The sequence below is a fragment of the Liolophura sinensis genome, chromosome 13 (genome assembly GCF_032854445.1).
Source record: "Liolophura sinensis isolate JHLJ2023 chromosome 13, CUHK_Ljap_v2, whole genome shotgun sequence".
Lineage (NCBI taxonomy): Eukaryota > Metazoa > Mollusca > Polyplacophora > Chitonida > Chitonidae > Liolophura > Liolophura sinensis.
The window spans coordinates 9,037,550-9,053,978 of NC_088307.1; the positions used below are offsets into that span (position 1 = coordinate 9,037,550).

Here is a 16,429-nt window from a genome sequence, read left to right on the forward strand (position 1 = left end):
AGAATAACATCCTGTTATAGTCTAATAGAATCTTTATGTTGAATTAATAGAAAGTGTGTTATATTTAAGAAAATTATCTGCTCCAATAACAGAATATATCCCAGCATCACTAAGACAACATACTTTGTCTTACAGTTAACAGAATTGTTTGATATAATATGTTATTTCAATGCTAGATGGCGAGAATAAATTAATTGGTAACAATTAAACTAAAACAAATCTGTCCAAACGGTGTATTATAGTCCTTTCTGTTATTTTCTGATCTGATTTGATTTGTGTTTTGCGCCGTTCTGTTTTTTTGTGTAGGACGCCACTGTTACTGTTAGCTGTAAATACAATGGGGTAATTCATAAATAATGTCGAATAAGTAACAACACAGAATGTTGTCTGATAACACAACCTGGACCACCAGTATCTGTGAGCGGGAAATGCAAAGCGGAAACGCCCAGAAACAATGCTCCCACATCAATTTGTATTCTGATAGCGGATATGAGAAGACGACATGCGGAGAGTCAAGAATAACATCCCCAGCGGTCAAAAACATCGGCGGACAAAAACCTGTTGTCTTAATTAACCGAAAAACCATATCCAGCAGTCTGAAAAACATTATGTTAAATATTTGTTGATAGGAATTCGTATAGCGCGACTGTGACTTGGTTTGCCATATTAATTGCGGAATGTAGCTCTGAAATCAAGCAACGTAGTTGCGAGAGTTAACGGAGAGAAACATCCCCAATTGTGCCGGATACGCGGAAAGGAACATTTACCGCTGTTCATTAATTTTTCCCTGGCATAAATTGGCGTCAAGCGTATGGTCTCTGTAATTAACTAACCTGATGTGAGACTCGCTGAACTAAAAGGGCCCATGGCAATCAGGTTTGTCCATGAAATAATCACATAATCCGAGCCTATATACCATAGCATTTAGAGAGTTTTCAAGATGGCAGTAGGGTTGACCCTAAAAATGTAATTTTTTTCAATTTGTGTTTTTGCCATGGACTATTGTTAGTTAAGTCAACATAAGATTAGGTTAGATAATTTGTAGGACAATGTGACACTGATTTATGTTAGGGAGGATCTACTGCCCATGTGAACAGCGGTAAATGTACCTTACCGTCAATGAGACACATATATTTGGGGCTGTTTCTCTCCGTAAGTCTTACAACTGCGTTGCTCGATTTCAGAGTTAGATTCCGCAACTATACCTCGTTTCGCTACCTCACTTCCTCACTTTGCCACGTGGCTACTTCACTGTCTCGCCTTGTATTAGAAAGGTCAAGGTTGCTAATTCGCGGAAGGCCCTCCATTGAGTTAAATACCTCTAGGCAACCTTAGCGTGAAAGATGACTAATCCGATTTAGAGCTCTCGAGGTGAAGATGGGGACTATGCCCAAAATGTATTCTTTATAACATTTTATTTATTTATTTATTTATTTATTTTATTTGATTGGTGTTTTATGCCGTACTCAAGAATATTTCACTAATACGACGGCGGCCAGCATCATGGTGGTAGGAAACGGGGCAGAACCCGGGGGAAAGCCACGACCATCCGCAGGTTGCTCGCAGACCTTCCCGCTTACGGCCGGAGAGGAAACCAGCATGAACTGGGCTTGAATTCTCAGCGACCGCATTGATGACAGGCTCCTGGGTCATTACACTGTGCTAGCGGGCTAACTAACTGAGCCAGGGAAGTCCCTGTAACATTTTAACTCAGCGTTTCTGACGAAACTGTACCGGTAGTTATTCTTTGAAGATATGGATAAAAATATTTATTGTTGTTTTCAACTTTTAACTGTTTTTGTTTTCATAGCTGGATTTTGAAAGGCGCAATTTAATTTTGACTTTTTGATTTTGGATGTTTTCATTCTCGTACCGACAGCAGTGACTGTTTCTTGGTTTTAACACGTTCTCAGCGCGATATGGCTGAAATACTGACAACGTGGCTTTCACTCCCAATCATTCACTCATCCATCATTCATGGTCCTTAATTTCCTCATGCACAAGTGAACCCACATTTTCCTGGTTGACATTAAGAACTTTGAGCAGGAACTGTCAAGAGACTGGATAAATCTGCTCAGACCTGTTGGCTCTTTGACTTTGTTATGCTCACGATATTGCATCACCGCCCATGCTTTGCCCACACATCTCCGAACGGGCTAATCGACGTTGTATAGGTAAAATATTCTTGATTACGGCATAAAATACCAACCAAATAAGTGAATAAAATAAAGATATGGATAATTACATGTGGAGTGTTCAAAATCTGTCGCCAGTTCATGGAATACGTTCACGTATTATAAATGAAGAATTATATTGAATGGTGTTATTGAACAAAAATCAAAATAAATTACCCCGCGCAATCAAATTTCCTCAACCGGCCCCGATAGCTTAGTTGTTAGAGCGTCATCTTCGGGGGCGGTAGATCCAGGGTCACACCTAAGATTTTAAAAGAGGAAGTTGTAACTTCTGGCTTGGTGTTCAGCATTAAGGGGATAGTGCAATGACTGGTTGGCCAGTATCAGTGTAATATCTCGGGTGGGCCAGCTTACTAGCCTTCGGTAAGTCGTCTAAGTGAAGCAGCACTATAGATATAAAATGAGCCATGGAAATTCGTCCTGCAACAAGGAGGCACATTACATGCACTCTAAGGATTTCTTGGTCGTCACATCACTGAAAAATTAAGTACGACTTAACGCTAAGCCCTCACTCACTCACTCACTCAAATTTCCTCAATCCATAAAGTGAACAGACATTGCATGAGCAGAAAAAACTCTGGACTTTACATTCAAATTTACATTCTCAGAGTGCAATGGAAATATCCTGTGGGAAACATTACAAATGTTTGACTTGTAGAAGATATTCCAGTTTGTGCTGGTATTTCTAAACAGTGTGATAGTATAAATGTGCATGAATAAGGACTACTACGACGTTTTACACTAACAGTCCGAAGAAGCTATTATCCAGCAGGCGTTTTGCCACGGGCATTGGATCACAGGGGCAAAGTCCAAATGTTCAAATGTTATCTTGTCACTTCACTGTTAACACTTATTCCCCTTTGAATTGTTGTTATTATCTGACAATAGATGGCGGTGTTGTCGTTGAGTTACTCTATGTAACTATGAATACCCTGTTCTGAATGTAATCGCCAGTCTTGTTATATTTAATGATGGTTCAGGTAGAAGGCTGAATGTAAACTCAGGGAACACAGGTTTATATTTAACTATATGTAGCTCTGAAGTAGCCCTGGGTTTGTTTGGTATGTTGATAATGAGGCCCCTTGTGCAAGCGATCACTTCCCAGTGCACGCTGTATTTGGTTGGTCTGCTCGTGCTACCTCAACGTCTTGTCCACCCAGGTGGAAACTGAAGCAAGCTGACTGGGATTCCTTTTGGGTCCAGTGTAACCATGTGTTTACTGAAGAATTAGTTGATGATGATGTTGATGTCTTTTATAACAGTGTTGTAACAGCTATTAATACTGCTGCCTCTAAGTCTATTCCCAGCTCATCGGGCAGACCATGCATCAAGAAGTCGGTTCCATAGTGGTCGGTAGAATGTGATGAGGCCATTAAGGAAAAGAAGAGAGCTAAGAATGGGGCTAGTAGAACTATTCTTTATGGCGATATCAGACCTGTTGACTCTTACGAATTTGGCGTGATTGTTACGATTTTTATCATTTTTTACGCCACTATGTCATCGCCGAAATAATTACGAATATTGAAGTGTTCATACCACGAATTTTATGGAATTAATTCGGTACAATTCCTTGACACTTTTTTTCATTAACCCCTGAGTATCGAACAAGGGAAACAACTCTTTAACGACTGAAATACAGTCATAAGTGATCTCACATTACATCGCATTCTCCACGCAGGGGTGCCATTATTGTTAGCACTGAATACAATATGCCAATGTGCATTGCTCCGCACAGGGGAGAAACCTGTCTTGTCGTTTTTTGCCACCAATTTACTTCTAGCAGACTTGTTACCAACGATATCAAGACGCGCTCATGAGTCCGATTCTGATATGTCCGATGATGGCGAGATACCAACAAAATAGACACACAAATCATCCAAGCAGAGATTCCTAAGGACATATACAAATGTCTGGCCATGTCTTGTATCATCCGCTAAAGCGCGATGTTATGTGAATTGCCAATTGTGTAGAAAAGATTTTAGTTGTGCACACGGAAGACAAAATGACTGCAGAAAACACACCAACTCCATATATCACAAAAACATCGTTTCGATGGTTGCTTCCTCAAGCACCATGACCAACTTCCTCGCGAGGAGTCAGATAAACAGCCAAACAAAGCTACAGCAACAAATCGTAAAAGCTGAAGTGATGATGTGCGAAATGATTGCAGAGCTGAATTTGCCGCTTGCCACTGCTGACTCCCTAACCCAGTGCTTCTAAAGGATGTTTCCCGACTCTGAAATAGCTAAAGGTATGGAATTATTCTTGGTTTTTACCACCATGTTGTCTGTTGGTGCATCTCTCATATCATTACCGCTGACATCATGCTGTTACGTAGTTGGTACCGTAGTGTAATATTTTTTGTGAGAAAAAGCTTACTAATCACCTATGTAGTAGCCTAATTATTTTCTGCTATGATTTATTGATTTTATTTTGTACATCACCCCATACTTGTTTTAACTAAACAAAGCGGTTTATTCAGACTCTCAGATTAAAGAGACAGTGAAGGAAAAGGGTAACATGATTTTGTTTTTATCTTGTGTGGATAGGCTACCAGCCGCATGTCAGTTGATTGGCCGCTATAATTTGTAATCCTGTGTTAGTTTAGTGGAGAAGATTTTGTTTTTGTGAACTTAGGAGGAGCATACAATATACATAAATATTATATCGGCTTATTATAAAATACTGCTTAATGCAGATGCTTAATCTTAATCAAGCTGCATAACTTAGGTGCTGGGGGAAAATGGTTGGGTAAGGAATTTCCTGTCAAATACATGTAGGCGTATCAAGGTAAGGTTAGGTAACTCTGTCTTTAAAGTGGCTAGCCTTAATAACGGTACACCTCAAGGTAGCGTCATTTCGCCAACCTTATTTAATATGATGATTAATGACTTACCATTCGGATTAATAGTAAAGACGAAGGTCGGCTTTTTGCGGATGACCAAGTTCTGTGGTATACTTCACGCAACCTTAAAATAGCTCAACGTTATATTCAGCAGGCTGTGCTAGACATCTATGATTGGGGAAGCAATGGGGTTTTTGATTCTCGGCTACTAAATCTGAAGTCATGATCTTTACAAAAAGACGTTTTATTCCTTCTGTTGATCTAAAATTAAATGAATTGCCCCTTTAATTTTCTCCGTCTTTTAAGTATCTTGGGGTAACGTTTGATAATTCACGTGCTCAAAAGCCCTAAACTTAATGCTTAGTGCTTGCTAATTAGACTCAATCCAGTATAGTGCTTTACCTATCTGTACAGATGCACTTTCTTAAGAGTTCTCCAAGTTCCTTGTGACGAGTTGCCACTGTTTGTGAGAAGAAAGTGGAGAACATTTAGGTATGCTGTTAAGTTATCTGTGGCAAAGCATAGCCTAGCTTCTAAGTTACTAGATCCTTGTTATTATGACTTTTTGTATGACAATCGGCCTTCCCTGCCCTTTAGACATTTGTGCTCGTCACATTGTAAATGAAACTGGAGCTGATTTGTCAATGGTACAGGAGGACTTTATCCCAAAAATCCCTCCACGGGAATTAAAATTTCCTGTTGTTTGTATGGATGCCAGGGACTGTATTAGAAAATCTGACAGATCTGAGCTTTCTTTGTTTTAATGATCATGTTAAGTCCTTTTGGGACAGCTATTTGCAGATTTTCACAGATGCCTCTTGTGTGCCAGATGTTCACAAGTGCTGGGCGACTTTTGTTGTCCCTGAACTGAAGTATTCTAAACATCATAGACTCAGTGATGATCTATCTGTGTTTTCATGTGAGTTAGTAGCTATTTTGCTTTCATTGCAGTTTTTCGCTGACCTTCAATTGATAAGGGCGGTTATTTTCTCCGACTCTTTAAGTGCTCTGCAAGCTATTAAATGTTTCGTGTGGCAAAAGTCTTCTGCGCTGGTATTAGAATCTTAATCTTAATCATAAATTTATTTTCAGTTGGTACGAAGGTATGCCTAGCCTGAGTTCCTGATCAGTTTGGTGTGAAAGGGAATGAGGAAGCTGAATCTTTGGCAAAAAAAGCACTGAATTTTCCTGATTTCAGGTGATCTGTTCTCTCATTGCGAGACTCCACAGGATTGGGTTGCATCCTAACGGCCTTTGTAACTACTGTTATATTGAGGAAACTGTATCTCATTATTTACTCCATTGCTTTAATTTTACTAATAATAGATTCGTTTTACAGCAACGGGTAACTGCTCTGGGTGTAAAACGTCTTACTGTGGAAGGGTTACTAAGTCCTAATAACCACCGACTGAAAATTTTTCAGGCTGTTGCGGATTATATAATATCTACAGGGAGATTCTAATGTTTTCGTACGGATTTGAATAATTATTTATTATGTGTAAATCTCTCAGTTTTGGTGTAAATCAGTCCCGCTTGGGACTGGCACACGTCAATATTTTTAATAATCAAATAATCTCCAGTGTGTTGTAGATTCGCAACGACTGAAAACCTAGATGGTACGAGTTAGAAGATCTGAATAAGGTCTGGAATCTCCCATTGGATTTAGGTGGTTGGGGTTAGGAAACCTGGCGTATGCCTTTGCAGACGCGGACCCGCCCAAACCAAACCGGCAAACCTGTTCACCTATTGTCAATAAATGTTCAGAACTGTATTCCCTGTGTTTGTTCGTTCTTGGCGTGTGTCTGGCGTTTGTTTCGAACCGTGAGCCATGTCTCACAAGGCCACATCCCTAGAAGTTTATTTTGTTCAGACGAGTCCGTAACACAAAGAAACGCAGTATCAACCTTGCTCCGTTTTAGAGTGAATCTGGTTTTGACCGCATTTCAATTTGAAATTTGCATTCGTATTTGTCAGTTACCAGTTTCCATTCACTGCAGAACTGACTAAATCATGACCTATCCTGTCCTACACCAGTGTCCATTGACAACTATATACATAATTACAGATGTTAAATAGTCTAGCTGAACGACTCATTTAATATGTAATATTTCATCCTTATTGTAAGCACAATATACTGTTCAATCTGACATATTCAGTTTCAGTCTTCTCATTTATTTAGTTATTTCATTGGTGTTTTAGACCGTAATCAAGAATATTTCACCTACATACAACATGGGCCATCATGATGGTAGAAAGAAACCGTGGAGAGCCTGGGAAAAACCCACGACCGTTCACAGGTGGGGGGGTGGGCAAAAGCCCCAGCAGAAAAAGGCCCCGGCGGACAAAGGCTTATCAGTATTGGGAGTATGTGGTGAATAACATACGTTATTAACTTGTTTGAGAAAACTTGAAACCTTTTCCCTTAAGTTGCGCGCCAGACATTTGCAATCAATATAACCCCTTCTTACTCGTTCGTAGCCTACCAGTGTTTGTTTTCGATCTCGACTTTTTGCTGGGCACTAGATTGGAAAGAACTATTATCTCTCAAGTGTATACAGAATGCTGTGCAACAGGAACTAGAAAGAGAATTAAGAATTAGTCGATGTTAGTTGTTTTCAGGGCTTTAAAAACTACCTACGAAATCTGTTGTGGAAAATATTGCCCACCACCGTCAGTTTACATTCAATTTGCTGTGTATACCAACAACAATTTTACCCGACGTTTGTTGAACTTTTAACAGTCTACTAAATTACTTTACTGTTGATTATCTGAGACATCTTCCAATATGAATGAGTTAGATGGGGAATAAAAACATTGTTATTATTTACGATATTTGCAGAAACTTGAACTGGCGGGTCTTGATGAATGCTCATTTGTCTTCAGGCTCTGAGATGAACGACCGGAAAGAGGCGTCTGAAATTAACCATGATTAAAAGCTAATGGTCATTTCCTGGAAATCAGGAGACCCGGGATCAAAACCGGGTCGGGTCACACCAATGACTGGTACTTGGCGCAGCTTCGTTCGGTGTTCAGCAATGAGCTCCAGAAACTGGAGTGATGTGATTTGTCCTTTTTCTTTTATCAGAAGACAGAAGTAGGGTCAAAACCAGGTTTTGCTATTTCAAGGTCTTTTTCCGAGGGAATTCCCCTGATAATGAAAAACGATTACGTGAACCGAGATCCATGGGTCGCACTTGCGCGAAGCCCTTTTAACGTTAAGAGCACGTAACTACCATTGGGACGTAATGTCTATAGCACTGGTTGCCACTTAACGTTAAGAAATAATTTGGAAGGTCAGTGGGACTCTACATTCACAACAATACATGGCTGCATGGCGTTGTCCACACTGGTCCAGTGGTAGCATGTTTTATGGTATATGTTTTGATGACGTTTTCAGATGGCAAACGAAGTCACAGTCACGCCATATGAATTCCTATCAACAAGTATTTAACATAGTGTTTTTTAGACTGTCGGATATGGTTTGTAGGTTAATTAAGACAACAGGGTTTTTGTCCGCTGGGGTTTTTGTCAGCTGAGAATTTTATTCTGAACTCTCCGCGCGCAGTCTTCCTATATCCGCTGTCAGAATACAAATTAACGTGGGAGCATTGTTTCTGGGCGTTTGCGACATTGTTTATGAATTCACCTGCTTTCCACCAATACTTCATCTCTAACATTAGGTGGCTGAGCATCTGCCACCCTCAGCTGCCGGCTGCTGAAAGTTCAAGTCCAGCTCATGCTGCCTTCCTCTCCGGTCATGCCCAGGAAGATCTGCCAGCAACCTCCGGATGTTCAATGGTTTCCTCCCAGAGCTCTGCCTTGTTTCCTCCCATCATAATGCTGGCCGTTGTCGTTTAAGTGAAATATTTTTGAGTACAGCGTAAAACACCAATAAAACCTAATTAATTAAATAAATTTCTAAGCTGTATTAAAGAGAGTACCATTGTTTGTAGACTTGTTTTTACTTAAAGGAACCAATTACCTATTAGAATGTACATACATGCTATGTACCTTTGCCATACTTTCATTATCTAGTTAATTTGACAAATCAGGTCGTAACTAAATAGCCATGTTAAAGACAACCAACTCTTTTAAAAAGCATTTTTATTATCTTCGTATATAATAAGCAAAGCATACAATGCATAAAGGCAAACAAAAGCATGATGGTTACCCTCTAAAACATCTGCAGTATAAACGTGTGATAAGTTAGGTCAGGGTTCAAATCCTGTTAGCTGAATTGTTTTTTCTTTTAATCATAGTGGAAAAGACTGCATCTGATCTGATAAATATTTAACACAATCTGTTTAAAACTTTTTCCGTTTTTGTTCAGGGTAGTTTACCCATCTTGCACCAAAGGGAGCCAGCTTGAATATTTTTGTTCTGAAGGACATGCATACCCAGATTTGAAGTTTTTTTTTACTTTTACTTTTTTACAGTAGTTAATTACTTAATACATGTATGAGAAATGCGATTGTAACAGTAAGATTTACAAATTTAGCTCCACAGAGGAACAATTAAAGCCATCAAAATAAGTAATAAAAATTATTCACGCATGCTCCTCAAATTTAAAATACATGTACAAGTGCACGCAAAATTATGACATTTAAAATACATTTACATGTACACTCAAAAGTCAACCTGTGCGAAGTAAGAAAAATAGTCATCTTCATGTCAAAAAAGTAAAGAAAAGATACAGAAAAAACAGAAGCTGATCAAGATGCAATAGGACATCACCTGCAGTGATTCGGATACATTAGACTGAAAAATTGTCAACAGGTTGGACAGAAAATATACAATCTGTTGCCAAAGACAGGGGAAAATACAAGTGTGAACACTGTTGTTCACACCTGGTTTTAGAGACAACATGTCAACAATCAAATCTGAAGATACATTTTTTTGTTATCAGTAAGAGGTCAGAAAATACATTGTTGTCTTCTCAGGCCACCTGTAACATGGCTACTGAATTGGAAACTACATATACTTTTCATCCAATCGGTATAAAAATAATGTTTCAGTTTTATATACGTAACGGGCATATCAAGAAACAAGATGTAGGGAGATCAGGTTTTGCACACATGTAAATCATGAGACATGTAATGCTTGCATCATGATTAATGGCACATTTACATAGCCCCTGAGTGTGCACGTCATGTATATAGCAGTTCCCCCATTGATGCAGCATATCATATCTAAAGTGTAATATGGCTTACAGGTCAATTTAGGCCATACAAATCACAAGTCTCACAAGTCTATAGTCTCACGAAACAAGAGGTAAGAAAATAAGCTATAGCTATACCTGAGGGTTATTGTATGCATGGAGTCTATATTACTTCTATCAAATAGCAAAATCAACAGCACATATAAAATCCTTTAATATACATTTAATAACACTGGAACAGACAACCATAAATTTCCTTTTTCAGCAAACATAACGAACAGTATCTGAAGACAACGATTATAGTTCTAGTCTATTAACCTACATACATGTACTTTGGGCTACAGGATGGAACTACCAAAAACCACATCCAATTTAAGCATCATCTCAAAACTTCAGGGTTCCAAACTTTTGTTGACCGAAACAGTTAAAAGCACAAATTCACAGTAGCTAGCAGCACAGACTATCAGCCTTTCAGTTGACCAGTCAACTTTTTGACATACTATCTTTTATTGGTCAAATGTTTGACAATCTACCCTTTATAATAGGTCAATGGGTCAGTTGTTTTTTTACATCCTACACTTTAAAATGGGTCAATGGGTCAAATTTTTGACATCCTACCTTTCAAAATGGGCTGGTCAGTCAAATTTTGGCATACAATCTTTAAGCCTGTGCCTGCATGGTTCACACAATGAGAGTCCTCAGTGTATGATGACATCAACTTTGTATTGAGGGGATGTTGCTGCTATTCTGAACTGGCCCCGGGATCACGCAGCAATCTTAGGCTTAGGTCAAAATTTCAACTCACTTTAAAACTTAAATTCTGGGTAAGTACCGTAAAACAAATTCCAACTAAAATAATGGAAAGGAAGAGACAAATTTTAAAGATTAAACTCTTGACTTATGTCTAAAGATCGCTTTGTGAACCCGGGGCCAGGCGCTTAGAGTCAGTTCTTCAGTCAGGCAAAGGAAATAGGAAATATGCGCCACACAATGCATGGCAACTTCCTGGTAGCCTCCAACGGAGTATCAGTAACTTAGTTTTTTAGTAAATAATGTCGAACCCTGAAATTTTGGATTGCCTTTCACAGATAGCCCTTTCAAAAATCTAAGAAAATATACACTGTTTGCTGTCACAACCTTCTAATATCAGATACTTAAAAGAACAAAACCACTAATGAATGAAGTCCACATCATCTAAAATGCTATTTGGTTCCAATTTATACATTTCTATTTTTACATTGAATAAAATGCTAATAAAAAGTTTTTTTAACTATCTGCACAAACTAGAGCACACTGAGGACTACTACTAGATGTTCGAGTAAATTTGTATTTAATGTGGAAATAAAACTCTCACAGCATGTTTAATAAAACTAAATAAATAGTAGAAGATTAAAAGGTGAAAAAAGTCACTGAGCCAGGTATAGCTATATGTGTATGTACACCTATATACAAATGGAATTTGCAAGGATCTGCACCATGCCCATGCCTTCCGAAAAGTGCGAAAATCAGTGGAAAAAAGGTTGTGTTGACATCACAAGGATGCTATAAATGGACAGACGGATACATAGCTAGAAGTCAAATTGTCAGAAAATAGAGAACTATTAATTTACGACTTTATCTGATTGATGTTTTAATTACATCGTACTCAAGAATATTTCACTTATATGATGGGAGGAAACCCGGGGGAAACCCATAACCATGCATCCACAAGCTGAGAACTATTAAGGCCACGTGTTTAAGTCCACACAACATTTATTCCACTCCCACGGCAGTGAAGGTCAAAGGACAAAGCACAAACCAGCAAATCCATTGTTCAAACATTTTCTGCTGTTTGCCAATCAAGTCTCTTGGTTTCCACACAGCTTTATAGAAGAGTTCAGTGAAGTGAAGCCATATCTGTGTGAAAACATGGAAGCTTTGTCATAAGGCTTGACTTGCAAACTGCCAGAAAAAGTTTGCTGTGAAAAAATACAGCATATGAAGTTCCCAAATACTACTGTCCTCTTTGTGTCTGCAGTCAACTGTCCAAGCTCTCAGAGTTTACTCTAAAAAGTTGTCTACAGCTGCAACTACATGCACAGCAATCTGAATTAAACTCACAATGTAGGCATGGCAAACTGAATTAAACTGACAATGTAGGCATGGCAAACTGAATTAAACTTGCAATGCATGGTGAACTGAATTAAACTTTAGATTGACAGAGGCATTACTTATGGATAACAATTCCTGGATTTATTGTGTTGGTTACGTTTCGATGTAGGTTCTTACATCGTTATCAAACCATATGAACATACAGAGATACAAGACAACATATACAGTAAGAGAGTGAGTGGTGTCAACAACAGGCACAATGTAACATAGATAGTAACTTCAGGGTAATGGCTTCAGGGTTTAAGGCGGTCACTGTCTAATCCGATGAGGTCATTGTAGGCGCTCGGTAGGTGGTACCCGCTGTCTTTGTTAAGCTGTGGATTGTGTCGTCGGATCATGATGGCTACCAGCAGTTTCCTCCTTTTATAGTCTGACTGGTTGTTTTGTAAGGTTTGAACTGTGTTCCATGGGAGTTGGTGTTCTGGATGGGCTCTGATGTGGTCACTGAGGGCTGATTTTCCATCTAATTTTTCTACGGAGGCCTTGAGCTCTGCAATTCTGATATTGAGTGGTCTACTGGTTTCTCCAATGTATTGTCGTTGACAATCACAATTAATGCAGTACACAGATCCTTTGGGTTCTTGCCTATGGGTTGGCTGTTTTTTTCCATTGGCTTTGAGTAGGGTTTTTAAGGTTAGAGGCGGAGGTAAACGTTGTTTGTATGTTCAGTTTGTCATGCAGGAGTCTTCTTATCTGGTAGCTTGGGGTGCCTATATACGGAATGGTTATATATATATATATTGGGGTGGTCAGGTCTCGTTGTTCTGGTCTTGTTAGTCGGATTGAGGGTTTTGCTGATCGTTCTCTCCACTAATTGTGGAGGGTATCAGTTTTTGGTGGTGAAGGCTGTTTTGAGGTGATTTATTTCTTCTCGGAGGTTGATGCTGGATATCTGTAGGGCTCGTTTTGTTAGGGTAGATATTATTCCTCTGTTGATCCGATTAGGTTGGTTAGATTGGTAAGTCACGTATTGGTCTGAGTGTGTGGGTTTGCGGTATACTGAAGTGAGGAGTTTGTCGTACTTCTTGCTAATAAGTACATCCAGAAACGGTATGGTTTTCTTGCATTCTTGTTCCATGGTGAACTGTATCCTGTTGTTCTGGGTGTTGAGGTGGTCAAGTAGGGACTGGGGGGTTGTCATTCTTGTTTAGTGCTACGAATGTGTCATCTACCTTACGGAACCAACACAACGGTTTGATGGGGCTTGCAGCTAAGGCTTTTTTCTCAAATTCTGTCATGTATATTTCGGAGATAAGTGGTGTTAGGGGGGATCCCATCGGTAAACCGTGGAGTTGTTCATATATGTCATCCCCCCACGTGAAATAGGTGGAATGTATACACGAGTCCAGGAGGCTGATTATGCTGTCAGGTTTCGTGGCTGTGTTGAGAGGGTGTTGTCCGCTGTTCAGCTTCTGTCGTATGATGTCTAGGGATTCTTCTCTAGGGCTATTGGTGAATAGGTCGATGACGTCGTAACTGATCAGTTGGGCTGTGCCTGGAATGTCTTTAATTTTGTTACAAAATTCTGCTGAGTCTGATGTAAGATTTGGAAGTTTTGCCCAGAGGTGTTGGGAGTTTAGTGAGGTACTGTGCCGCGTTGTAGTGGACAGTGCCTCTGGAGCAGATGAGGAGTCGGGCTTTGATTGGGTTCTTATGGACTTTGATGCTTGCCCTGGCGTAAGGTGCTCTGGGGTGCCTGGTGTTGAGCTTTCGGTACAGTTGGATGTCGATTTCATTGCTGTTCTGCAGGGCTTTGAGTTTTGCCCTAAATTCTCTTTCTAGCTTCGGTGTGGGGTCTTTGGTTATTTGCCTGTATGTCGTTGTGTCGCTGAGCATGTCGTTGACTAGTTGGTTGAATTTGTTCTTGTCAAGTATAACTGTGGCTCTTCCTTTGTCTGCAGGGACGATGGTGATGGTATTATCGGTGCGTAGGTTCTTGATGGCCGTTCTTTCTTCTCGGTTGATATTTGGTTTTTGCTTGGTTGCTTTGATGAGAATGTCGCTGATTTGGTGTCGCATGTAATCAACGTTACCTCCAGGGGCGAGTTGTTGAAGACCTTTTTCTATGGCTGACACAAAATCACCTCTGGGGATTTTGTCCTGGGTAGGAATATAGTTCAAACCCTTAGCCAGTAATGTCGCTTCATTGGGTGTGAGGGTCCGACTGCTTAGATTGATGACGGTTTTGCTAGTGTGACTCGTGGGCCGTTGAGTACTCTCTCTGTTAGTGTGCTTAGACAGAAGTTCAAACTTTCTTTTTTGAGATCCTTCAATTTTCTCGTCAAGCCGTTGGTTGCTGTTTGTTTGTGCCTGTCGCAATGATTTGTAATGTTGATCACTTAAGGTCGACCTTAGTTTCTCCTGCAGCTGGGTAATGGTGGTTAAGGTTCTTGCTTTGGTGTTCCGGTGATGATGGATTCTCTCTTTCACTAGTAATTTGCTGGCTGCGTTAATAATCTTCTTTGCTGCATGTGAATGCACTGGGCATTTCAAGGTGAGCATTTCAAGGTGTCAGCTTGTTGTTCCCACATTTCATCAAAAAGGTGAGGTGGTTGCTGGTTTTGACATAGTTTTTCTCTGATTTGTTGAGCTTGTTGATGTCCGCAATTGCCGCATATCCATGTTGATGACGTATGGCTTCTTTCAGAGGCATTTAAAATTTGAATTAAACTTACAATGTACTTTTTAAGCTCAGGTAATTTAAAGTAACATGTCAACATGGTTCCTTCAATGTAAAGAGTTACTTAAGTCTACAATAAACTTAAAACTATTTTTGGTTAGGATTAAAAGAAATAAAAAAAAGATGAAAAAAAAAATATGAAAAAGAAAAAAAGATGAAAAGAAAGATGGAAAAAGTAGTACGACAGTATCTTGTCTTCTTTAAGCCTTAAAGGGTTCTTTGGGGCTTTTTACTTAATAACTAGAGATGGGCGCTCTATCCCCTAACAGGCAAAATGAGAGCTTGGAAGTCTTTCCTCGTGTGAGAGCTGGGACTGAGACAAAGAGGACCAGGTCCCAGGATCACAATGTCATCACAGATTTAAGCCAAAATTTCAAATCACTTTAAAACTGTTTTTCTTATTTTACGAGGTCAAAATTTTGCTCGAAACAGTCAGTTGTGGCTCAGTTAATGTGCAATAAATTTCAACTGAAATAACAGAAAAGAAAGTATCAAATTTAATGATTGAAGTTTTGACTTAAGTCTAAGATGATTTCATGACCCCGAGGCCAGATCTAGGGCTTCACATCTGTCTTCCTGCCATGAGCAACAACAACGATGCTAACAGAAACACTTGCTATCTTGTTAAGGAAAATCGTTAAGGTGACATGCTGATCACCCATCTTATTTCAAAGCAACTGTATGGTTACCAGTGGGACAGTTCACCTGAATGGATTTAAGCGTTGCAGCATATATTGATCCTCATTAAAATCCCAGTGTGAAATTTTTTCTTTTTTTTTCTGTCTTTTTTTTTACATTTTTTTTTCTGTTCTTATTCAGAATCCAGTAGGGTTCTACGCCATAGTGGATAGGAAGCAATTCCTGGGCCTCATCTAGAAAGACAGAAAATACAAATACTGTAATAATAATCATGGACAACAGATTATTTGCCTCTAACAATGTACCCTTTGGGGCAAAATGTTTGGTATCATGACGGGAACTGTGTGCTAACTGAATATCTGCAAAATTAAATTAATACTTGCTTCCGTATTTTGTGAATAGAATAATATCTTTATTTACGAAGGGTAACTCAGCCAAGATTCCATGAAACTGTTCTTCCACAAAGCTTTCGCACAGAAAACAATATACCTGGTATATGTACATGGATTTCAGTATCCTATTAAGATATATAGCCAATCTTACACTTCACTAAAAACGACGTCTTATACATTCTTTATAAATTGGAAGGTTTAACAATTTTAGCTGTTTCGCTGACTCAATGCAACAAAATGACTATGTAATTCTTCAGTCTTTTCAACCACTTCTGCAACCAATATTTTGAAACGTTCTGAGAGAACAATGGGGTGTAGATAAACAATTTGTACACTTTCATGAAGCTTGCATCTTTAGTGACACAAACA

The 16,429-nt window shown here is 39.2% G+C and overlaps 1 protein-coding gene across 1 annotated transcript; it reads right to left on the reverse strand.

The window, feature by feature from the left end:
- Window positions 1-13,864: 13,864 nt before the first annotated feature.
- LOC135480823 (uncharacterized) lies at window positions 13,865-14,851 on the reverse strand. The gene has a single exon (XM_064760750.1). The coding sequence runs from the start codon at window positions 14,849-14,851 to the stop codon at window positions 13,865-13,867; it is 987 nt and encodes a 328-aa protein (XP_064616820.1).
- Between the last annotated feature and the right edge of the window lie 1,578 nt (window positions 14,852-16,429).